The sequence below is a fragment of the Mesocricetus auratus genome, unplaced genomic scaffold, assembly GCF_017639785.1.
Source record: "Mesocricetus auratus isolate SY011 unplaced genomic scaffold, BCM_Maur_2.0 Super-Scaffold_100676, whole genome shotgun sequence".
Classification (NCBI taxonomy): Eukaryota; Metazoa; Chordata; class Mammalia; order Rodentia; family Cricetidae; genus Mesocricetus; species Mesocricetus auratus.
The window spans coordinates 9,426,767-9,451,021 of NW_024429266.1; the positions used below are offsets into that span (position 1 = coordinate 9,426,767).

At 45.5% G+C, this 24,255-nt stretch overlaps 1 protein-coding gene across 2 annotated transcripts in view; it reads left to right on the top strand.

Annotated features, from left to right (window-relative positions):
• The first annotated feature begins 995 nt into the window (after positions 1–995).
• Positions 996–24,255, top strand: part of Mark1 (microtubule affinity regulating kinase 1) — a 90,624-nt gene continuing 67,364 nt past the window's right edge. For both annotated transcript variants that reach the window (XM_005082431.4, XM_040737581.1), the window contains exon 1: positions 996–1,131. In XM_005082431.4, coding sequence (XP_005082488.1) covers positions 1,081–1,131 — 51 coding nt within the window. In that variant the 5' untranslated portion in view covers positions 996–1,080. The remainder of the gene's footprint in view (positions 1,132–24,255) is intronic.

Below are 24,255 nucleotides of genomic sequence, written 5' to 3' on the forward strand. Positions count from 1 at the left end.
GGACCCAGAGAGGCAGGTGGATGGAAGGGCCAGCAGGAAGAGTTCCGGGCCACAATCGGAGACAGCCTTCTACTCTCCCCAATAAACTGGCCTAAGTGACACTTCCTTGTATCCCAGGAAGTGACGATGTAGACACCGTGATTCCCAAGTCTCGCCCACTCCAGGGATGCTGTGGGGTGCGGGGAGCCCTCTTCTTCCACGCGCTTTCTGGGCCAGCTCCTTACAGGAGGCTTTTGTGCCTTTTGTCCGGTCCTGACCCTGAACACCAACCTCGGGGCCAAAGGGGGCGACAATTTCAGGATGGTACCCAGAGCTCCCTCCAGTGACACACACAAAACGCATTGTACAAGGCGGGGGGCGGAGGGGATTGTGACTTATTCGCACCCACGCGTCGTGCCCCCCAGTGCCCGTTTCAAAGCCACCCAAGAATCAAAATCAGATCTCGAGACTGCGGAGGTTCCACGGGGCCAGCCCGACGGGCGGGTGGGGCGAGTCCCTCCTGAAATCCGGCCGGGCTGGCGGAGGCGGCCCCGCATCCCTAATGAGGGAATGAATGGAGAGGCCCCTCGGCTGGCGCCCGCCCACCCGGCGGCGGCCGCCAAGAGCCTCGGGGCGCTGCGTGCCGCGCCCGCCGCTCGGCGCGCACCGGCTCGGGCCGCGGAGGGCTCCGGCTGAGCGCGGCGGGGACGGCGCGGAGCGGCGCGCGGGCTCGGGGCCGCGGGGCCCGGCGCGGATGCGGCGGCGGCGGCGGCGGCGCTCACCTGAGGCGGCGCGCGGGGGGCGCTGTCAGGGCCGCGCTCGCCCGGCGCCGCACTGAGGCGGCTCCCGGGCGCTCGCCCGCCCTCCAGCCAGCCCGCGCGCGGCCCGTCGCGCCCGACCGGCGTCCCCGCAGCCCGGCCCCCGCGTCCTCGCCCGCCTTCCCGCCCCGCGGCCTGCGGGAGCCGCGCGCTCCCCGGTGCGGCCTGCTCGCTCGCTCTCTCGCCCGCCCGCCCGCGCGCGTCCTCCCGCCCGCCCTCGCCGAAGCCCTCCGCGGCCCGCGACCCGCCGGAACCCCCGGCCCGACCCCGCCGCCCGCGCAAGATGTCGGCGCGGACGCCATTGCCCACGGTGAACGAGCGGGACACAGAGAACGTGAGTCCCCGGAGCCTCCAGCGCGGCCACCTGGAGGAGCCCGGCCTGACCCCTACCCCGTCCTTCCCCTCCCCACGCGGGGAGGCCGGGGCCGCCCTCTGCTCAGGGGTGGTCCTGCCTGAGGGAGTGGGGAGAGGATGGAGGGCAGAGGGTGGGCGTCCAGGGGTGGCTTCGTGACGGCCCCAGCGTTCTGGACTCCCCCACACCCGAGTGAATGGATGCTTGGCGACAGCCCACGAGCCAGCCGAACCTCTTACGCCGTGGCCGTCCTGGGATCTTTCAGCCCTTTGCTTTTCTGGATCTTTTGAGTCCTTTGCAAACATACACCCCCACCACCACACCACACCACACCCGCACTGCCCCATGACTTTGCTTTTTGTAAAATCAGATCCACAGCGGGGGTGGGGTGGGGGACATGGGCGCCTTAGGGATAAAGAAGGTAATGAAGTAGAGGGTGTGTGTGTGTGTGTGTGTGTGTGTGTGTGTGTGTGTGTGTGTGTGTGTGTGTCTTTATATCACTGTAATACTCTCAGTAGTGATGAGTGGAAGAATTTCACTTACAGCTTCTGTGGCCCCAGGGTGAGAGAGAAAATGTTTTAAAGCACCAGGAAGCCTACGGGCTTCTCTCTCTTCCTCCAATCTCACTGTGCATGACTCAGGGACAGGTTTTAAGTACCCCTCTTCCTTGGTGTGTCACCAGGTACATTTCTTTGAAGGGGAAGGAATTTTTCCTGTGTCTGATCAAGTTGCCCGCAGGAGTTTGTTGTTGTTGTTTCTTAATTTTTAAAAAATCAAGGTTGAGATGTTCTTGGTATTTGAACTCCTAAAAACTCAGAGAACAAGGCCAGCTGTATTTTCACCTTCTGAAAAGTGTGACCATCTGCGTCCCCGGGTGTGCAAGTGAAAGGTGTCTCTCTGAGGCTGTTGCAGAGCCCTTCCCGCCCCCTCCCCCCAGGCTCCAGAGGGTCTGCTCTGATTGCCCAACAAGTTTTCAGGAGCTAGGGGGTTCTAGGTTTTGGTTGGCTGCCCAGAGCTGCCTGGTTGTCCACTGACCTCATTCAGTTCTCCAGTGCTCACTGTACTAGGGCCTTCTTAGGGGAGGTAAAGTAAAAACCCTGAGGGGCTTTGGGGTTCTGAGACAAAAGACAGGCAAGCTCACTTTTTGAAATGTTGAACGAGAGACATAAGCACGGTGTTTAATCGAGGGATCCGGGGGATCACAGAAACGTCGGGCAATTATTTGAAGGGGAAAGGATGAATTCTACCAAGACCGTTGTTAGAAGAGCCAGGGAGATGTTGGGGATGGATGCTTTGTCCTCTCCCGTGCCATACATTTAAAGCCATAAAGACACCGAGGCTGTCACCATCATACGTTATAGCTTAATTTGCATTGTAACTGTTGTTTCAGAACTGGAATTGCTGCCTAATTTTCTCTGGGAGGTTGAGGAAAAAGGTAAAGAATTCAGTGGAATAGATTTTTAAAGCCCAGGAATTAATTAAAAATAACCCTGTCATTCAGGAGTGAGAAAGTCAGACAGATGATGACCTTTGTTTCTAGTAGAATTCTGTGTGTGTGTGTGTGTGTGTGTGTGTGTGTGTGTGTTAACCTAGGAGTGGCAAAGCATGTTCTTTGGTTTTCGTCTTGGGTTTTCGAGTACCACACCTCTTTTTAGGCTGGTAGGACAGCGTGGCTTTATACAGACATGAGATGGCATTACAGAATTGTGCTGCACATGGCTTCACTCGTAAGAACAAAAGCAGAGCAAGGGACTTCAGAGCTAAGCGGTGTCAGCGGTACGAGTTTTGTCGTGCCTTCTGTCGTACATTTGGAGCGTTCATGTGCCTCTTTTCTGAATGTGTTTTTTCGGAGACTCTGCACGGTCTTGTTTCTACCGGGGCGTATAACCGTCTCCATTTAGCTTACTTCGTCTACATCCTAATTATCTCCCAATTGCCGTGGAAAATATCTACTCTGCTATGGCTGTTAATTAATCAATGAGTATGCACTTACCTCTGTGTTTTGAGCTGAAAGGGAATGTACAAGAGCCTAAGACAAGGCCTCCCCCTCCCCCACTAAGAGCTGAGGGAAGAAATAAATGCAATCCCAAATCGTGTACAGCAGAAGACTCTGTGTAGCTAGGTCTAAGTTGGCGTCTAAGTGTTCCGGTGTTTATCAGAGAGGCCACCACTGGAGGCTGTTAAATGACCACTGAAGTCGTAAATGGCACTACCCATGTTCCTTACCTCCCATCAGTGGAATAGAGTAACAAACTTACTTGTCAATGTGTGTGTTAATGCCAGCATGGTGGCCAAAATATTCAGATTTTAAGTGTGTCCATACATGACATATTGTAAAAATATCTATAAAAATGTTTACTTGTATGACTTATTAAAGCCTTCTAGGTCTTCGGAGTATTTAAGACCATAGCCAAGACACTTAGAAATTAAAATAAACAAATACAGTAATTAAAAAAATATATACCAAAGGTAACGTTTCTTTTTTTAATTTTTTAAAAAATGTACATAGGTGTTTTGCCTGCATGTATGTTTATGTGAGTGTCCAGTCTCCTGGAACTGGAGTTCTAGACAGCAGGGAACTGCTATGTGGGTGCTGGAAATTGAATCCAAGTCCTCTGGAAGAACAGTCAGTGCTCCTAACCACTGGGACATCTCTCCATCCCCCATAAACATTTCTTACACACACACACACACACACACAGCATGCATACGACATATTTTGTGTCCTTGGGAATATACAGTTTCTAATCTTTTCCCATGCCATGGATGCATGTTAAGATTTAAAATTCCAGGAAGGGGATGTGTGGCCCTGGTATCTAACCTCCTTCTCTGTGCAGTGGAGAAAGAATTGCTCTTGGTGAGCATTCGGTGTGCTCTTGGAGCAGTCTTCTTAGATGGTGGTTTGTGTGCACCTTGGCAATCGGCTTCATCAGGCTAGCTACAACAGAAAACAGCCATCCTTTGAAGGCAGTGAACACTTCAGTAGGTGAGGTAGAAAAGGCACGTCACAAAGTATAGAATTGCAAAGGGTGATTTTTAGGCTGTAAAGAGCAAGTCGAGGAAGATAGAAACATGTTTGAAAAAAGTGTTTATCTTTTCTTCTTTTTATTTCCTGTCATATTAATAAGTATGTTTCTCTCTTCGATGAAACAGTTTTGTAAGCTTATAAAGTTTGTAAGTTTGTAAGGAAAACCTCTGATGACATTCCGTTTGGTGGGTCAGCAATACCCTGGCTGGTTTCATGTGTTGAAAACAGTGCTGTGTTCCTTATTAGAGATGAGTGTAAAGAAAGCCAGTGTGATTAGTTCTTGGGATGCCTTAAAGTGATAAGGCTGAGTAGGTTCAAGAGCCTAGACTAGACCTTCTGCTGGCGTGTCTTTGCATAGGCCAGAACTGCATGTGGCAACTGTAAGGAGTCCCCACAGTGACTAAGGTGGCCAGCAGCAGCACGCTGCTCAGAGGCCATCACTGTTCCCAGACAAGTGGATTGCACGCATTCTCACTGCCCTTGGCTCTACTCGGGCTCCCTGCCTGAGTCCCAGTTCCTGTCCTGTCACAGTGCACTTGCTGCCGAGCTTGTCTCCTGTGTTGTCCTTGCCTGGTCAGTGACCGGGTAAGAGGTCAGTGCTGTAACATCCCCCTTTGAATCAGTTCGGTTATTACCAAACAAAGGGTAGACATCACAATACACTGCCCAAGACCGAAGGCCTCAGGTGGTCAAGTGACCTGCCCAAGGTCATAATAGGTTTCTGACCTCCTAAACTCTTGCTCTGCTCTGCCTCTTGCTTTTGGGGGGTGGTTTGTTTGGTTTCGACTTGGAGATTTAAAAAGAGCACACATGTCCCGTATGGGAGGAAGAACAGGATGTGCCTTTCTTAACTGCTTCTGGTCCTTCACCACTTAGTGGCCTGCAGTGCCGCGCCCTTCCCCCTTATCACACACTTACAAATCCTTTGTGGCTTGGCTTGCAGCGGTCATTCGGCAGGACTCCCAGGATCACCGCAGCCACCCTCGCTGGCTTTTGTATGAAGTCCCGGCTCATGATCTCCAGAGTGGGCGTCAGACAGACCTTTAACTGTCATTTCTCTATCTGGATGCTATTATTCAATCTTGTTTTGTTGCCCCCCCTTTGAATGTTTGTAGGCAGGTACCATAGCATGAGTGGTGGTCAGAGGATAACTTTGAGGAATCTGTCCTCTCCTCCCGCTGTGTGAATTGTAAAGATTAGACCGCCATGTCAGTGGCAAGGCTGTTACCGCCCCCAGACATCTCATTAGCCTTCTGGGTTTTCTGAAAGCCTACAATGTGCACAGTTAGCTATTTTGCTTGATTTTTCAAATAACAACCCTCATTACTCGTGTCTATCTGACGCTTTCTGTTGGAGCTGGTTTTCTTTCTCATGATGAGCATCCTTGGAAATTCTTTTGGTGAACCTGGGCGTGGTGGCATAAGCTTGTAAACTCAGCACTCAGGAGGTTGAGGCAAGAGGACCCCAAGTTTGAGATCAGCCTGTGCTATAAATAAAGACCTTGTCTCAAAAGGAGAAAAAAAGTTGTTTTGGTTGATGATAGCCATTTGTAATTTTGTTTTTTGTCTATGGAGACAGGGTCTCACTAGGTAACCCTGGCTGTCTTGGAACTCACTATGTAGGCTGGCCTTGAACTCACAGAGATCTACCTGTTTCTGTCTTCTGAGTACTGGTATTAAATGTGTGAGCCACTCTTCCTGTCTTGTAAGTTTCTTAAAATCTAAAAATAGTTTGCCTTTATTATTGGAAGACAGCTTTGCTCAGTCTGTAACTCTAGATTGTTGGTGTAATTTCTTTAAGGGGTCAGAAAATTGTATCATATTGTCTACTAACCACAGTTTCTGGTAAAAGTTGTCTGATAATTGGCAAGCTGTCATCTTTTCTTTTTTTAAACTAAAATATAATTAGATCATTTCTCCCTTTCCCTTTCCTTCCTCCCTGTGTGTGTGTGTGTGTGTGTGTGTGTGTGTGTGTGTGTGCGCGCGCGTTCCCGTATATAAATGCAACATGCAACATGCTTTGTCCATTTTGTATTACTTATATGTATATGATTTGAGGACTGGCCTCTTGGTATTGAACACCAATTGGGGGACTCTTCCCGGGGGAAGACTATTCTTTCTCTCTCAGCATTCCTTATTTGCCTTAGTCCTTTGTTGTTAGGGCCCTGTGAGATTTCTCCCTGCCATATTGGCATGTCTGTTGGTGTCTGTCTCTTTAAGGTTCTCCTTTTTTGGTGTTGGAGTTTTACTGTAGGGTGTTTAGGTGTAGGTTTATTTTCATCCTGTTTGCATGTTTTCATAACTTCTGGGTGCCTCTCAACTATAAATTTTTATCACTCTTTTTCTTCTGGCCCCCCAGTGTCTTCCTTTCTTACGCTCACCTTGGCTCCCCAGATGCTTTACCTCGTAGATGGAGTTTCTTTCCCAGATGGACCCATGGCCGTTTAGTCCCAATGAACACACAGAGGTGGTCTATTAATTGTAAACTGTTGGCTGATGGCTCAGGCTTCTTACTGGCTAGTTATCTCTTAATTATTAACCCGTAACTATTAATCTATGTATTTCTACATGGCCTTATCTTACCGGAGAAGGCTCCAACATGTTACTACTTCAGCGGCTACATGACGTCTCCTAGCTGCCTCTCTCTGCATCCTCTCCCCAGCCTTCTCCTGGTCTGGTAGCCCCGCCTATCTTCCTGCCTGGCTACTGGCCAATCAGGGTTTTATTCATCAACCAATGAGAGAAACACATGCAGAAGGACGTCCGCATCATTATCATCGTCATCTTTGTTACTAGTGCATTGTTCTTCTAAATGATGAGCTGTGTAGCTGTTAAGTTCTGCCTTTGTAGACGCCTGGCTTTGATCAGCTGAGAAATGTGTCCACCATGGTTTCTCTGTGCCTTGGTTTAGCTCTGTTCTCTCTCGTGTCTCTGGTCTCTGTCAGCTCCCTGAACTTTCATTCTCTCCTCCATATGTCATAACCCCGATTCATGCTTTTTTCCTAGCTCATTGCTTCTTTGTAGTACAATCTGTAGTGCAATCTGTAGTGCAGTTACTCTGTGTAATGTTTAGATAAGTCTGTTTTCAATTGTATTTAAATGGCTCCCAATCCATCTGTTGATTTTTTAATTGTGTTTAAAAACACCTTTCATGAGAGAGATCTGCTTTTGTGAAACTTTAGTTATGTAGTATAGTATTATTACCGTAAACAATGTTAGCCAAATAACTTGTATTTTTGTGTTGCAGGGCTGAAACTTTGCACCTTCTGGACAGTGACTCTCCTCTTTCTCTCCTCCAGTCCCTGGCAAACACTAACACTGCTTTGAGGATTTTAATTACTTTACTCATAAAAATGTAGTCATGTAGTATTTGTCTTTTTGTGGTTGGTGTATTTCATTTTCCATAGTGCCCATAAGGTTCATGTGTGTTTCAGTATATGACAAAATGTCTTTCTTTTTATGAATGAATATTCTGTTGTGAATATATAGTGTATTTTATTTATCCAGTCATCTAATGGTAGATATGTAGTTTGTTTCTACTTCTAGCATAAATGTTCCAAAAAACATTGGGTTGAAATGTCTCTTGGAGATCCTGATTTCAGTTCTTTTGTATAAATACCAAGAGGTGGAGTGGATTGGTTACATGTTGTATTCTTAATTTGCAAAGGGACTTCCATGTTGCTTTCCATAGACACTCCAACTTTTTTTTTTTTTTTTTTTTTTTTTTTGGTTTTACGAGACAGGGTTTCTCTGTATTGTTTTGGAGGCTGTTGGTCCAGCCTGGCCTCGAACTCACAGAGATCTGCCTGCCTCTGCCTCCCGAGTGCTGGGATTAAAGGTGTGTGCCACCACCTCCCGGCTGACACTCCAAATTTTTTATCTTCAACAATGGTGCACAAGTTTCTCTATCCTTCAGTTCAGAATTCTGGCAACTCTTGTGATTTTGTTTTTGATGATAACAGTCCTGGGTAGGGATGTACCTCAGTGGCTGTTGCTCAGGGGCCCTGGGTTCAGTTCTCAGAACTATGGACAAAACATTGCTTGGTAGCAACCACCCTAACAGGTGGTACTTTGCTGTGGTTCTGATGCTTTGTTTTTTCATGATTAACAATGTTGAGCCTATTTTCTTATACCTGTTGGCCATTTGTTTATAGTGTTTGGGAAAATGTCTGTTAAGTCAGGTTGTTTACCTGTTTGCTGTTGAGTGTAAGGAGTTCCTGGTATATTTTGGATATTAACTTGATATGAGCTACATGGCTTGGAGATATTTTCTCCCATTTTGTAGGTTCTCTTTCCTCTATCTTTGCTCTAGTCTTCCTCATCTACTTTTACTTTGATATCCAGTAAATCATTCATTGCCAAGACTTACATCATGAAGCTTTTTTTCTGACATTTTCTTCTAGGAGTTCTGTAGCTCAAGTGTTCCAGTTAAATCACCTGTTTTTATGTGTATTGTAGGATGAGTGTCCAGTTCCACTCTGTTGCTGTTGATTGTTTAGGGTATTCCGAGTCCTATGTGGCTCTTTATGAATCATAGGATGTTGTCAGGTTTCTATAGCTGTGAAAAGACACCTTGACCACAGCAACTATATAAAGGAAAAACATTTAATTGGGGTGGCTGACGTTTGCAGAGGGTTAGTCCATTGTCATGGTGCAAGGCAGGCATGGTCCTGGAGCTAGAGCTGGGAGACCTTACATCTTTTTTGTTTGTTTGTTTTTTATGAGACAGGGTTTCTCTGTGTTGTTTTGGAGGCTGTCAGTCCAGCCTGGCTCGGAACTCACAGAGATCCGCCTGCCTCTGCCTCCCGAGTGCTGGGATTAAAGGTGTGCGCCACCAACGCCCAGCAAGACCTTACATCTTGAGTCGCAGGCAGCAGGAAGTGCTCTGTCTCACTGGGTGTGGTTTGAGCAGATATGAGAACTCAAAGCCACCTCCACAGTGACACACTCCTCCAATAAGACCATATCTACTCCAATAAGGCCACATCTTCTAATAGTGCCACTCCCTATGAGATTATGGGGGCCAATTACATTCAGACTACCACAGATGTTTTTCTATTTCTACAAAAACATGCGGTTGAATTACAATAGGGATTACAATAAATCTATAGATTGGTTTAGGTAGTATGGGCATTTTTGACTGTGTTGATTTTTCTAATTTGTGAACATGGACTGTCTTTTCATTTTTTTTTTTTTGCCTTTAATTTCTTCTGGTAATATCTTACCTTTTTGATTACGTTTTTTCCAAAATATTTTGTTCTATTTGGTATTTTAAATTTTGGCCTGTTTTCTAATTTTTTCAGATAGTTCCTTGTTAGTGATAGATACACATCTGAGTGTGTGTGTGTGCGTGTGTGTGCGTGTGTGTGTGTGTGTGTGTGTGTGTGTGTGTGTGTGTGTGTGTGTGTGTGTGTGTGTGGTGATTTGGGATCCTGAAAGGTTTTTGCAATTGTATGTTAAGTTTAACAGGTTTTTGTGGGACATATGTGGGGGTTGCATTTAAGATTGTCTCATCTACACACAGAGATATTTTTACTCCTTCCTTCCTAACTTAATACCTTTTCTTTTTCTTGCTGAATTGTTTGGGCTAAGAGCTCCTGAACTATGTTGGATAGAAGTAGTGAGGGTGGTCACTTGCCATTGTCTCTGATCTTAGGAGGAAAATTTTGTTTGCTCTGCCCACCATTAACTGCTTATGTGAGCTTCTCATAAGTGATCTTCATTACACTGAGATAATCCCCTTTCAACCCATTCATTGGGTGTTACACTGGATCTCACCTAATGCAAATACCTACATATAGAATCTGTATCTACAAGAATTATTATAGCGTTTTAATTTTTCTTGTGTTGATAAGGTGTGTACCACACTGATTTTATATATTGAACCATCTGTGTATGTCAGGTGTGAACTATGGTATATGACACTTAACATGCTATGGACATGGGTTTGCTTGTTTTCCATTGCTTGTTTTGAGAACTTTTGTGCCTGTTTATAGTCACCAGGCATGCTTGCCCGTGGCTTTTCTTTCTTATGACACTTTCTTAGTCTTTGGTATCAGTGTAATGTCAGATTCGCAAATGAGTTGGATAGTATTTTCTCCTCTTAAGTTTTTGGGAGAGCTTGGAAAGACAGGTGTCAGTCTTCTTTAAATGTTTACTGACTTCATCAGTGAAACCATTGACCTTTCTTTATTCAAAGGTTTATTAACCACTGACTTAGAGTTCTGCAGAGGAATCTATTTAATTTCAACAAGTTTGTTTGCTTTCCAGTCTTTTTGTCCTTCACCTTTAGTTTCACAGCATTAGAGCTGGCAAAAAAATACATGGTATGATATTAACCTTAAATCTGTGCTTTGTTTTTTATTTTATTTATTTATGTGTGTGTGTGTGTGCATGCCTCTGTGTGTGTGTTTGTGTGTGTGTGTGTGAACTGAGAAGAGTGTATATTGTGTTGCTGTTGGGCATATGGAATATTTTCCTTTTTGGTGTGGGGGTTAGGCTTTTGAAACAGTGTCTCACCATGTAGCCCAGGCTGCTCACCATGTAGCCCAGGCTGTTCTCAAATTGCATTCCTTCCAAGTGTTAGGATTATAGGCATGTCCCACCATGTCAGTGTGGAATGCTTTTGATGTGTCCATTTGGTCTGTGATGTTGTTTAAGTCCTCATTTCTTTATTGATCTGTCTGGATGTTGTATCCATTACTTCATGTAGAGTATTGAAATCTGTTACTATTGTGTTGCTGTCTAGTTTTGCTTCTGGCTCTCTGTCAATGTTTGTTTTATACATTTAGGTCATCTGATGTTGAGCACATATATTTATGTAATTGTTATATCTTCTTTATTTGATTGTTGTGTCATTATGTGATGTCCTTCTTTGTCTTTTATGGCAATTTTTAAAATTCTGTTTTATAAATATAGCCCAGCCCAGCTCTCTTTCAGTCACTGCTTAAAAGCAATCTTTTTTTGTCCTTTGACTTTCGGCCTACACATGTCCTTAAATGTAGAGCTGGGCTCCTCATATCGATAGCATCTAGCTGGGTCTTTGTGTTTATTGAAGTGTTTGATCCTTTGCATAATGGAATAAAGACGGGTGCTGTTTTAAGTGTTCTGTCAGGCTTGTCTGTCTGTTTTGCTCTCTGTTGATTCTTTCCTGTGTGTCTCATTGGTTTTCACAGTGACATTTATAGTACACCACTGTCAGCATCTAAGCCCAGGCCATCAGCATTGACCCACAGCTCAGTCATCCTTCCTGGCTTTTTGTGATTTCATTTTCTTAATCATTTACTATGTAGGCATTTACATTCTGTTTCTGGAAAATTTGTTGTCTGATGTTCCTTGATGTTTAAGTTATTGTTTGTACCCAAGAATGTCTGTCACGCGGTGTTTTCGTTTCTGGTTTGTTGTTGTTTTCCGTGTGTGTGTGTGTGTGTGTGTGTGTGTGTGTGTGTGTGTGTGTGTGTGTGTGTGTGTGTAACTTGGGGTTAGAGAATGACTTCCCTCAGAGAGAGGCTGTTTCTGCTCCAATGGGAATCTGTTGACCTGGGACACTCTTGTCCAGTCAGGGAATGAGGGAGCTGTGGCTTCAGCTATTAATCTTCTGGTGGGCTTGCCATTTGACCCAAGGGCAGTTCTGTCTTTTGGGGCCACTTTCTGCTGGTCTGTCTGCCCTTCTTTTTGAGATATTTGTTTTTATTTGCCTTTGGATATTTCTCTTTCTCCCAGTTTCCCAGTGCATTAAAAGTATGTGTTTCCTGTCCCTCCAGGAGCCTTCACAGTGTCTTGCCTCTTCTACAGAGAAAGAAGCCTGAAATTAGGCTTTTGGAAAAGCTTCATGTAGTTTTAGGAACCTAAAAATGTGTCACCTGTGAGACTCTTCTACCTGCATACTTTAAAAATGTCTACAATTTTTGTTTTCAAGTCTTTCAAGTTTTTAAATTAATTAAATTTGCTCTTTGACAATTTCATACATGTATGTAAAGCATTCTGATTCTTCTCACTTCCTGTCCTCTCTAATCTCCTCCCACCCCTGTCAACGCCTCTTCTCCCTACAGAACGCTTCCCACATTCATGCTTTCTGTGTGGCAGCTCACTGAATCTTAAGTAGGACTGCGTATGTGACCCTGGGGTTTAGAGCTCACCAGTGGACACACAGCTGAAGACAATGACTTGCCCCACTTCCAGAATCTCCAATAATTGAGCAGAGAAGGGTAGGACCGGGCAAGCCCGCCTCTACCCATAGCTGCCTACTGACAGTTAGCCTTCTATAACTCACACAGGTAGCCACAGTTGCAGGGATTGCAATGGTTGTGTCGAGAACATGGCCTTTCACAGCCCTTCTCCCTATCTTCTGGGTCTTAAATTCTTTCTGCTTCCTCTTCCTCTATCTTTCTTGAACCTTGAAGGGGGTGGTATGTCATTTCCAAAAATCATAATTGACTTTGGAAACCATTTGTTGTAGTTATTAAATGACTAGCTTTCAAAAATTGCCACTTGTCATCAAGGAGGGTAGAAGTTTGCCAGCAGAACTTTCATAGACATTTTCACAAATTCAGAGGTGGATTAAAATCTGAACAGCATAATACAATTAATGTAATTAAATCCACAGCTATGAGGCGCTTTCTCATTGAAATCAGGTATTACTGTACAGTGTACTTAGAGCTTTCTGTCCTTCAGTCTTCTGTATCCTGTTACTAAACCTAGCTTTCACACTGGGAACCATTTTGATTGTGTACTGCCACCACTGTTTACTAACCACAGAAAAACTTGCATATTAGAGATCAGTACATTCTGAGATTTTACTCTCCATTTTATTATTCTGTTCTCTAGTGTGCATAATCTGTAAGTACTTCATATGTAGTTTGTAAGTCTTGGTTAGTTTAGAGGTCCTTGGGCTGTGGTGTAGAGGTCCTTGGGCTGTGGTGTATAGGTCCTTGGCTGTGGTGTAGAGGTCCTTGGGCTGTGGTGTAGAGGTGATGCTGTGGCCATTATCAGAGTTTAGCCTTGCTCTAGACTTGCCTGTGGTCAGAACTCTTTCTTCCTAATTAAAGTGGCACTGCACACCAGTGTTGCTTCTGTATATTTCCCAAATTAGTATTTTTTTACATTCTTCTGTTAATGATTTGAGAACCAAAGTCTACTTTCATTTATTATCAATATGAGTCTATACTAGGCAGATTTTTCCTAATTCACATTCCCTAATCTCTCTCAACACCATCATGTGTTCTCAGAGTTTTTTTTTAGGTTAAGGCCTAGGAATACTTTCCTCAGACTTCCTGCTATAGGTGTCTACTAAAAAGCACTGATTTATGTGACGATGGTGGTAACATAGGTGCCTTCTTTCAACAAAGGCTTGTAGTTAATGGCTTTGGGGAGCAGAACAGCAGAAATGATGACTGACCCTTCATAAGCAGTGACAGCCATAGAAAATACCAGGGATCGTCTGGTTTGGGGGTGACACGGGAGATGCATGAGGCACTAGATCGAAGTGGTTATGGAAGAATCCATGCTCTTTAGGTGCTGAGCTATTGTGAGACTGGACATGACAGGGAATTAATAAACCAGAAACAGCCTAAACACTAGGAGATCCGCACAGTGCCCTTGGCTCTCCGCTGAGACTCTGCCAACCATGTTATCATTTAGTTTAAGGAGTAAACAAGCCTAAGCACTGTCCAGAATTTTCCTGGCCTGCTGGTAAAGGCTATGGTGATAGGCTGCCTTCTTCCTGGGGCCAGAGGTGAAGCTTTCACCACCTGAAAGAGGCTTCTTTTATTTCCTTTTCTATTCGCCTCATCATAATTGAAAGCAGTTGGGAGACAAAAGCAATGAAACCGGAATCCTGCTCTGGAGGGACTCAGAGCCCAGAGGGAGCCGACCCAGAGGCAAACAAGTGCAGTAGAAAGTTACAGTGCCTGTCACCTGACCGAGGAGAAAGGGAACAAAGGCTGCTGGAGGTGGACCAGGGCTCTCGCCAAGCTGCTGTGCAAGCCACACTGGTGGGAAGGAGGGAGAGCCTGATGTCTTTAGAGAGGGATGGACTGGGCGGAGTAGAGGCCCTGAGCAAGAGCTAGTCCAGGGGCTACCCCAACCCTGGGGGAGGAGACGTCCAAGGGTAGCTTGATGAGACTTGCAGACTTGGAGCTTCTGCACTCTACAAACACCCAGACTTCAAACCCAGCAGGCTGCTTTGTCATGGCCATGGGGATCTTTTACTATCCCATTTACAGACACCCTTGCCATACTAGGAAGGCGGACAAACTGGGAAGCAGGCTCAGGGAAGTGCCAGTGTCCAGGGCAGAACCTTGACCACTGTAGTCAGGCTTCTCCAAGCTGCCTCAGTGGGGTCTTCTGTGTCCGCCCTCTACCTGCCGGCCAGTCTTAGCCAAGGATATTAGTGAGTCACTGTGCTGGGTATCTGATGGCTTAGTGCACCCTCGCCTTTGTGACACTCTGAGTCATCTTCCATCCCCTCAGCCCCTCAGCCTTCTGTGGAGCGTGGCCTCTCTTCTCTATTGCAGCACTGAAGCAACCTTTGAGTGAAGCCTTCCTCACCGTTTCTTTTTAAAAATCATTGCTTTTACTTTTGAGATGATAATAAAATTGTACCATTTCCCCCTCTCTGTTCTCCCTTCAAATTCTCCTATATAGCCTTCTTTGCTCTGTTTCAGATACAAGGACTCTCTCACAAATTGTTGTTACATGCATACACACACACACACACACACACACACACACTCCTAAATATTGCCTGTATAATGTTACCTGCATGTGTGTTTGCAGGACTGACCATTTGGTATTGGGTAAGCATCTGGTGTGCTTTTCCCTGGGGAAGACTTACTTTAAGAAACATCAGAATAGAATGTATTTTCCTTTGCCATGGTAAGAGAACATTCCCATTTTGTACTGAAATTCCAAGTCAGTGTCAGTATGATGGTGTGTGTTAGGGGCAATGTTAGAGACACCCATAGGAGCCCTCGGTTACTTGGCGCCCAGAAGGTAGTTTGTGTGGACTAAGGGTGAAGACAGACTGACGGGGAGGGGGGAGGGCCCACGAGCAGAGGGTTGACATGTGCTGAAGTTGGGGATGCATTGTCAGTCTTTCTGGCTTTAGACAGTGTTGAATCCAGGCAGCCTACGGAGGAAGACAATTTACCTACTGATTTTTTTCTGAGTTGGATTTGTGGCTATAACACTATCTCCTACCTTCAGTCACTTTAAGAGTGGCATCATTGCTTTGCAAGGACAGTTTCCCAATCTGTTTGTAATGGAGCCTAGGAAAAGAAACATAAAGCTGTGAATCGTCAGCTGGTTTGTCTCCGGTATGTCACTTCACCCTTCCTCTTCGAGCTCTTTCTGGTCCTCTCATGTGAGCTGCCGTGCACACGTCACAGAAATGATGCACAGCTGAGGTCATTGGTCCAGCCAGATCTTATGTTTGATTATGTTTGGATATGAGAAAGCAGTGGCCGCTTGTTTAAACTGAAGAATTGGTGTTGGAGATGGACCTCAGGGCCTCAGACATGCGGTGTCGGTTCTCTTTACTGAACTACACCATCCATAGTCTTCTAATAAATCCTGAACTACCAGTGCCCAGAAGACATCCCTAGAAGGAATGTTGGAATACAGAAGGCTGCTCCACCTTCCCCTCCCCTCCTCTCCAAGAGCGTGGGGGGGGGGACCAAGATGGAGGAAAACCATGTCAAGGAGGAGGTTACTCTCTTCCCAGAATCCAATCCATATGAGCATTGCTGTTTCTGGAGATGTAATCTGTGACAGGCTTTCAAGCTGAACTGTACTTTTTGTAAGACTGTTCTACATGTACTCTTTGAGATCAAGACCTCAGGCTTGCCGCATCAATCAAGCAGTGGTGACCACAGTTTGCAGAACTGCCCTTGCTGCCTTGAAGAAACAGCCAGGGTATACCAGGAGAATGCCCTCTCCATTTCATACATGCATGTGTGCTGTGTACAGCATAACTGTGCTGGAAATGCTTAGGAAATGCATGCAATTAATATATAATCATTTTCTGCAAATAAAGGATTTTAAAATCTGAGGTAGTGGTGAGTAGACAATTTTTAAAAAAAATTTAATACAAGGGGGCATTGCAGCACTGCACACATTACAGCACATATGTGGAGGTCATAAAACAATTTGTGGGAGGCAGTTCTTTCCACCGTTTGGGCCTTGGGGTTACACTCAGGTTGTCAGGCTTGACAGCAGGTGTCTTTACCTTTTGAGCCATCTCAACAGCCCTAGACACAATACTTAAAGTTCTGGTCATATTTTGTGAACTTCCAAGGCATGCTGGATAGAGACCTCTCTCAGTGTTCATGTATGTAGTTAAAGCCACCAACTAAAATTCCAGGTCATTAAAAAATGATGTTCACATTTAAATTGACATAACTAATAACTTAGGGAATAATTACTGCATTTGCTTGATTTACTTAATGTAGCTGAATTGAAGATCATAGAATAAAGTTTTGGCTGCTGTAGTGTTAATCCAAAGTAATTTAAAGAAAGAACACCTACAGTTTCTGATATGAATCTGCTGTAACACTTTGGTGCTTGTGGGAATAAAAGCCCTAGGAAGTTTGCAAAGGAATTTAACACCATATTTTTAGAATTAATTTAGGCAGATGTGTTCGTTTATTCTCTGGAAACTCAGTTTATAAACGTCACTGTCTCCTGGCAGGCTGTGGTGAGTGAGGGCCTCTCAGAGGAATGATTTGGTGAGCAGGGGAGTAGCTGGGAGAGGAGAGCCTCTAAAATGAAAACTCACTAAACTACTCCCTGTGCTCACTGGTGTCTGTTTGTAGGCTGGTGTGTCAGAAGGACCAGGGCGAACATCTTTCTGAAATCGCTTGGTCTATAAAAGTCAAACCCAGGTATGGATCCCAGTTCTGCCTTTTGTGAGCTGTACCATGGTGAAGTCATTTCTTTATGTCACAGGCGTATGGGGAATAGAGAGCCTGCCTCCTGGGGTGGTGTGAACTGAGGTAGACTGAACACATACACTGTTCTGTGGACAGTGCTTGGCACCTTAGAGAAATTAGGCTGCTAGCTGCTGCTGTTTGTGTTACAGTTACTACACTGAGATAAAGGCTGGAAAATGTGATTACACATGATCTTTTTTTAAATTCCTGTTTTGCATCTTGAGTTTATATTACTTTTTATACCAAAAACTTATTACATTTATAATGTGAATTGTAACTCTTTGGTTTGCTGATGCTTCCATTTGAATATAAGAGAGCCAGAGTGGAAGATCAGCTGTCTGCAGGTGGCTGGGGCAGGGACTGAAGCTCTCTACAGAGGGGGAAAGTTGTCAAGTGACCAGGATGTCTTGGGTTAGAATGGGTGTGTCTGTGGTGATTCGGGATGCTTAAGAGCCCACACTGTATAGGACAAACACCTCTGTTTATTACCATCTGATCCATCTATAAGCGATGTGACTTTGGGAGTATTTCCTTCTCTGAGGACAAGGCACATCCTCCTGCATGTGGCTCATCACTTTGCAATAGTAAGTACTCAATACAGGAACCAAAGAACCAGAACCAAGGTGAAGGAATCCACAGTTGCTGGTCGGAACAACCTGCCCTCTGCCCCCAAATCCATGTTTTCTTCAAGCTTGTCATTTTCTACCTTTCTTCATGTAGATCATGTTCCTGGGGCCGTGTGCAAATGTATTTGGATTGATGACTGCTTTAAACATGCTTGTAGATTCCTCCTGAGACATCATTGACTTCCCTGGACCCTGATATAAAGACAGACAGGAAATTTACAGGTTAAAGCTGGTTTTGATAGTCGTGTGTACTCGAATCTGGTGTTTTTCTTCTGTTGTGTTTTCTGAATCACCGTGTTTACATTTTTACCCCTTAGGAACTTTTGGTAATAGCTTGATGAGCAAGACTTGGGGGCTGTTTTAAGGAACTGTTTATTTGCATTTTGTATGTGTCTTGTTTCTTAAGGAAAACTGTTTCTCCTCTATTTTCTAAAAATAATGCTTGAAGAATTTTTTAACTAGGAAAAAATTTCAGATTTTTTTTTAGCTAGGAAAGAGTCATTTCATCTTAGTCAAGCTTATATAATAGCATAATAATGAGTTAAATTAGAAATATAATCCCACCTGGTTGACATAGTTCTAGGACAGCCAAAGCTATGTATAAAGACTCTGTCTGAAAAATGTATATATATCTCCCATGTTCAGCTAGCTTCTCTAAGTAAGCACATGGGAGTTTAACATATATTAATGCATTGCAATTCAGAATATAGGGAAGTGGGGTCCTATGGGTAATAGAGTAAGATTTTCACCGGGGGAACGTACGTGTCTGTGGGAGGTGGCTAAGCAGTCTGTGTGTAGTTGCTGCTTCACAGTCGGGAATTAGGTGGTTAAAGTCCACAGGGCCACGAGTTGGAAAGGAAAGACAGAGTGAGAACAAGTGAGTGCAGGGACACAGTGGGGCACAGGTCTGCCCGTTTGTATGCTAACACTGAGGCGGGGGATAAGAGGGAGCTGGAGCGCTGTGCGGCCTGGCCACGGCTCCGTGCCTGTATGTGCAGCCTGCCCGAGGCTCCGTGCCTGTATGACAAGCCAGCTGTGTTGGCCTCTATACTGACCGTTAGCCCATACGAGTGCCACTGTTTTCATTTCTGCCTTTCAAATCTTGTGCAAGTTTCTCCTGTACCAATTCTAACCCAGGACCCAGGGAAGAGGGAATCCTAGGAAACAGTTCTAGCTTTGCCCATCCGTCACACTAGAAACACAACAGCCTATCCCTTGTCATTTGGCTACCCTTTGAAAGAACACAGTATCTCTGTTTCTCTAAAGCAGATTTAAATTGCCTGCCATGATGGGAGACATCCTAATTCTTCCCCCAAAGGAAGCTAAGAAATCCTTCATCCATCTTTGGGTGATGTTCAGTCTGCTCTTTTATGACCCTGTCCTTTCTGTGCTAATACTAACTCTTGAATTTGGATGATAGGAAAATGGGAGAAGAATTGTAAAAAGAAAGGAAAGAAGTTGCTAATATTTATCCAGATACATTCATAGAATGTATATTTGCAAACCTTCCACTAGGACTGTATTTCCTTTGGCCTCAGCAGATAATCTGCTGCATTGCTTAGGGGAGAGAGTGCATCAGAAGTCCTGCTTGTCTTGGCTTGATACCGTTTTCCATTCACTTAGCTCAGGACATGACAGCAGGAAGAGGGCCCTGGAGAAGCTGCTTCATGTCAGATGTACTCCACCTCACTGGCCTTCCGTGACAGAGACTCAGTTTCCTCTCGACAATCAGGAATGGTCACTCAGCTAGTATAGTAACCTTGGCCTGTTAATTCCCTTCACAGAGAAAGCCCAGCTGTAGGTCAGTGCCCATTACTATGACGCCTGATAGAAGCTTCCCTCCTGCCCCAGCCGTAACCACCCAAAGCTGTAGTGATCTGGGAGGGTAATCAGTCCAGGATTGATCGGCCTCCTCTTGCCTGTGGATACTGGCCACAGGACACATGGCATCCTCTTTGGGTTACAGATTTGGAGCACATTTTGCATCCTGGAGATGTTATTGTAGCCCTTCAAGGTTTTGTCACCAAGCTGGCGTTGTAACAGAATCTCCAGGAGGCCATTCCAGTATTCCATCACGCCAGCTGCATCAGAGTTACAAATTGGGGAATGCAGTGAGACTGGCGACTTCTCCAAACATGAGCTCATTTTCATGCTTCTTCTGCTGCAGACCGCGTTTCATGCTTAAAAGCAGGGCTGTCGTAGTGAGAGCTTACTTTACATGTCTTCCGGAGGGGAATTTGTAATAATACTAACATAAGCCCTTATCTACAGAACACATCTATTTCATGAAAATGATGAGGGCAGATAAAGGCCTGTTGCAGCCCAATGATGACTGGTGTGCCAACATGTCACTCACTGACACTGTATCCCTACCCCCACCCCATGTATGGTGCTGGATGGGGAGCCAGTAGTGTTCTATGCAGTTGACAGATCGGCTTTGGGGAATGATAGTCTGTGTTGCTAGACCCTCACAACCTTCATTTCTGTTCACTGGGCTACTTGGTTCTGAACTACTGATCAAGAATGGGTGGTTAGGGAAAGAAGAGGGTGCTGATATATACTGGGTATGCATTGTTTTTGAAGATTGATGCAGATGGGACACAGGCATGTCCACGTGCTGGGCTCATTCACAGATGTGTTCATATACCTGCTTTTCATAAATTTAACATCATTTTACCTCTAAGTCTGAATGGTCTGGGTGGTCTGTGGTCAGCTGATCAGTCTCTGCTGTTCTCTAGTAGCAAACCAGGAACTGCCAGTAGTAACCCTGAAAGGCACATTCCATAATGCCAGCATTCAGATAGTGACATCTTTACAGTCTAAAACTCCCAAGTATGGTCCTTGAAGATTTTTTTGTTTTTTGTTTTTTTTTTTTTGGTTTTTCAAGACAGGGTTTCTCTGTGGCTTTGGAGGCTGTCCTGGAACTCGCTTGGTAGTCCAGGCTGGTCTCGAACTCACAGAGATCCGCCTGCCTCTGCCTCCCGAGTGCTGGGATTAAATGCGTGCGCCACCAACGCCCGGCTGGTCCTTGAAGATTAAAATGCTGAACGTTGAAATCCTAAAAGCTGAAATCCCCAAAACTACCTTTCATATTGGGGAATCCTATGGATAAAACGAGTGGAAACAAAAATTCCAAGGTGAAATTAATGGTGTGGGTGTTAACTGTCGCTTGGCTGTGGTCTCTGCAGTGTGTATGGCTGTGGTCTCTGCAGTGTGTATGGCTGTGGTCTGTCTGCAGTGTGTATGGCTCAGTGTGATCTGTCTCTGCAGTGTGTATGGCTGTGGTCTGTCTCTGCAGTGTGTATGGCTGTGGTCCCTGCAGTGTGTATGGCTGTGGTCTCTGCAGTGTGTATGGCTGTGGTCTCTGCAGTGTGTATGGCTGTGGTCTGTCTCTGCAGTGTGTATGGCTGTGGTCCCTGCAGTGTGTATGGCTGTGGTCTCTGCAGTGTGTATGGCTGTGGTCTGTCTCTGCAGTGTGTATGGCTGTGGTCTCTGCAGTGTGTATGGCTGTGGTCTCTGCAGTGTGTATGGCTGTGGTCCCTGCAGTGTGTATGGCTGTGGTCTCTGCAGTGTGTAGTCAGCTGTCCACGTTTTGCATGCCAGGGTTCTTCGGCTTTGACTTTCTCCAGGTAGTTTTTGCTCTGCTGTCCTAGGTTGTTGGCTGGGTGGTTTTTACAGTCTGCAGTGCTGTGTATTTCATCTTCACATCATTTCCAGGGCTGGACACATAAATCCTGTGAAGTTACTTGTAGATTTCTCATTTGTCGTTTTCCTAATACTTTTGTTTTGCAAATTTAACATCTTGACAGTACATTTTCATAATGCTGACTTTGTGTGCATTAAAAGCATGGGAGCTTCCTCAGCAAACGAAAGGTGTCCTGTTTGTCCTCTGCTTATGTGAAAAAGAAATATCCCGAGATCTAGATGCCTTGGGCCCATTGCAGGGTTTATTAGATCTCATGGAAACACAGTCAGTTTGTTACAGTGTTCCAAATAGACCTAGTTATAAAACTGGTCCACACAGTCACCAGTGGTATGATACATTTGTACACCAGTTTATAGTAGGGTTCAGCTACTCAGAACTGGTAGTTATGCTCACGTAACTGTCGCTACTGTACTAGAGTGCTTATGTACTCAAAAATATGTTGGCTAATATTGCCTTTCGAGTGTGCAGAGTGGTCTTTGAACAGTGTGTGTGTGTGTGTGTGTGTGTGTGTGCGCGCGCGCACGAGTGCACTCACAGGTTTCTGTGCCTTTGCTTGAGTACGCTTGTGGAGGCTAGAGGTTGAAGTCCATCCTTCTCTGTTGTTCCCCACTGTATCTTCTGAGACAGTTTCTCTCTGAAACTAACACCCACTGATGAGTTAGAGTGGCCGCCTGTCTCTGCTTCCCAGTGCCGGAATTACAGGTGTGCATGGTCACGCTTGCCTTTCTCTGTGGATGCCTGGGGATCTGAACCCAAGGCCTCAGTACTTGACTGCTAACACTTTATGCACTGAGTTCTCTCCCCGCCCAGTGTAGTCTTTTAAAAATGCTTCTCAGATAAATCGTGTTTTAAATAAACGTCTTTTAGAGAAAAAAATACTTTTTTCCAGAATTATATTTCTAGGATTTTGATATTTTGAGAGGTTAGACTTTAGGAGTATTGATCTTTTAGGATTGCAACATTCTGGATTGTGGCATTGGGGTTGCATTTGGTAGGGTTATGGACCACACCTCAGTGCTTGTTTGCCTACAGACTACAAAAGATAGTGGACCTTTGCTCCAAAAGCCGACAGGTCTGTGTGTTCATTCCCTGAAGGAGCCTGCAAAGGCTTATCGAGGCCTTCTGTCTGCTGCCAACATTAGCTTGAAGCCCCATCCAGCCTTCAAGTTCAGGACCAGAGCGTCTTCATGACAGCCCAGGCCTGCATAGAGTGCTGCTGTTCCAGCCCCCTTTCGAGACTGGCAGGCTTTGGATTACCTGCAGTGTAGGTGCGTGCCGTCTTCACACAGCACGTATGATGCCTGCTTGGGGCAGACCGCCAGAGTGCAGATGTAGCTCTTCGCAGAAATGTTGCTGCATGTGCCTGACTTCCAGACTCTAGGGATTTTGTTGGAGACAGGCCTCTGGGTTTCTGAGGGTGCCCTCCCACCCTCTGGTGCTTCTTACCAGTGTATCTAGGGGCTGTTGTGTGCTGTGTGCTGGACCCAGGCAGCACACTGCACGTGGCAAATGACCCAGTGTGATGTGTTAGGAAAAGGAGTCCGTGGTTCTCGGTTGGAGGAAATTTTGCCTCCTTAGGGGTATTTGTTAATGTTTGGGGACATTTTTGTTATTGCACATACACGTGCGAACTACTGTCGTCTATTGGGTAGAGCCAGATGACCTGCAAAGCACCCTCTCCTGGAAGGCAGTTTCCTGTAAGAATGGCCTGCTTTGAAGCCCCTGCAGTGCTGAGGTTGGGTAACCCTGGACTGGATGGTGGTGACGTAAAGACTGGAGGTGTGCAGCAGTGGCGGGCGACGGCGACACTGAATGGAGCAAGGGCTTCACAGCTACTCTTTACTCACAAGCACGGGGAAGCAGGCATAGGTCAGCAGCTGCGTGCAAGGTACCAGGTGTGTTGATTTGACCCAGAAGGAAAACCACATGCAGAAAAGCAGCTGTGGGTGGAATTAACAGCAGCTTAAGTTTTGATAACATTTTATCTCAGATTCATCTCTCTTCTACACAGGCCAGATAGGAAACTGAATGGAGATGGGGTGAATTTACTATCCTTCCATCCCCACCCCCATCCCGTCTTCAGGGCTGAGCACTAAGCCCAGGACCGTGAGCTTGTGAGAGAGTAATTTTATCCACTGACTAAATCTAACTCTAAATTCCTTATGTGACACTAGTCTGCAATGTTGCCCGGAGAGTAGTGTTCGTTTAGTGTTCCCGTCTGAGTAAGCTACACTGGTTCTGACCACTTCTACCTGCTCTTTCCAAGTATAACAACCCTTAATATATAATCTGCACAATGGTTATTTGGGTCTGGCAGACTCTGAGTCTGTGTATTCCAGAAATGGAGAAGTAGCCACAGTCTGGGCTTGGGGACCAGCTGGTCACTGGACCTAGACCTGGCTTTGAGCCCCAGACTTCCAGAAGCTTCTGATGCAGCTGGGAAAATACAGTGCACCGCAGGTTTTCCAGGAGTTGTTAATTTGGAGATCATATGGATTTCCCACTATATGTCCCTATGCACAGTTTTCCCAGTAAATTGTCATACTTCTCTCTGGAGAAACCTAGGGAGAAGATTTACAGTTCATATTTTGGGGTGTGTAGCAGTGTCCTTTTTCAAGGCCCCTTATTTGAAGGACTTACAAGTATTTCAAGTCTGAGATTTGTTTGACTGAGGCTGTGATTTATTTAACTACTCACACTTGACAGTTATACTGCATATCTTTATTGTTTAGAAAGCACATAGGGGCTGGGTGGGAGGCAGAGGCAGGCAGATCTCTGTGAGTTCCAGGCTAGCCTGATCTACAAAGCAAGTTCTATG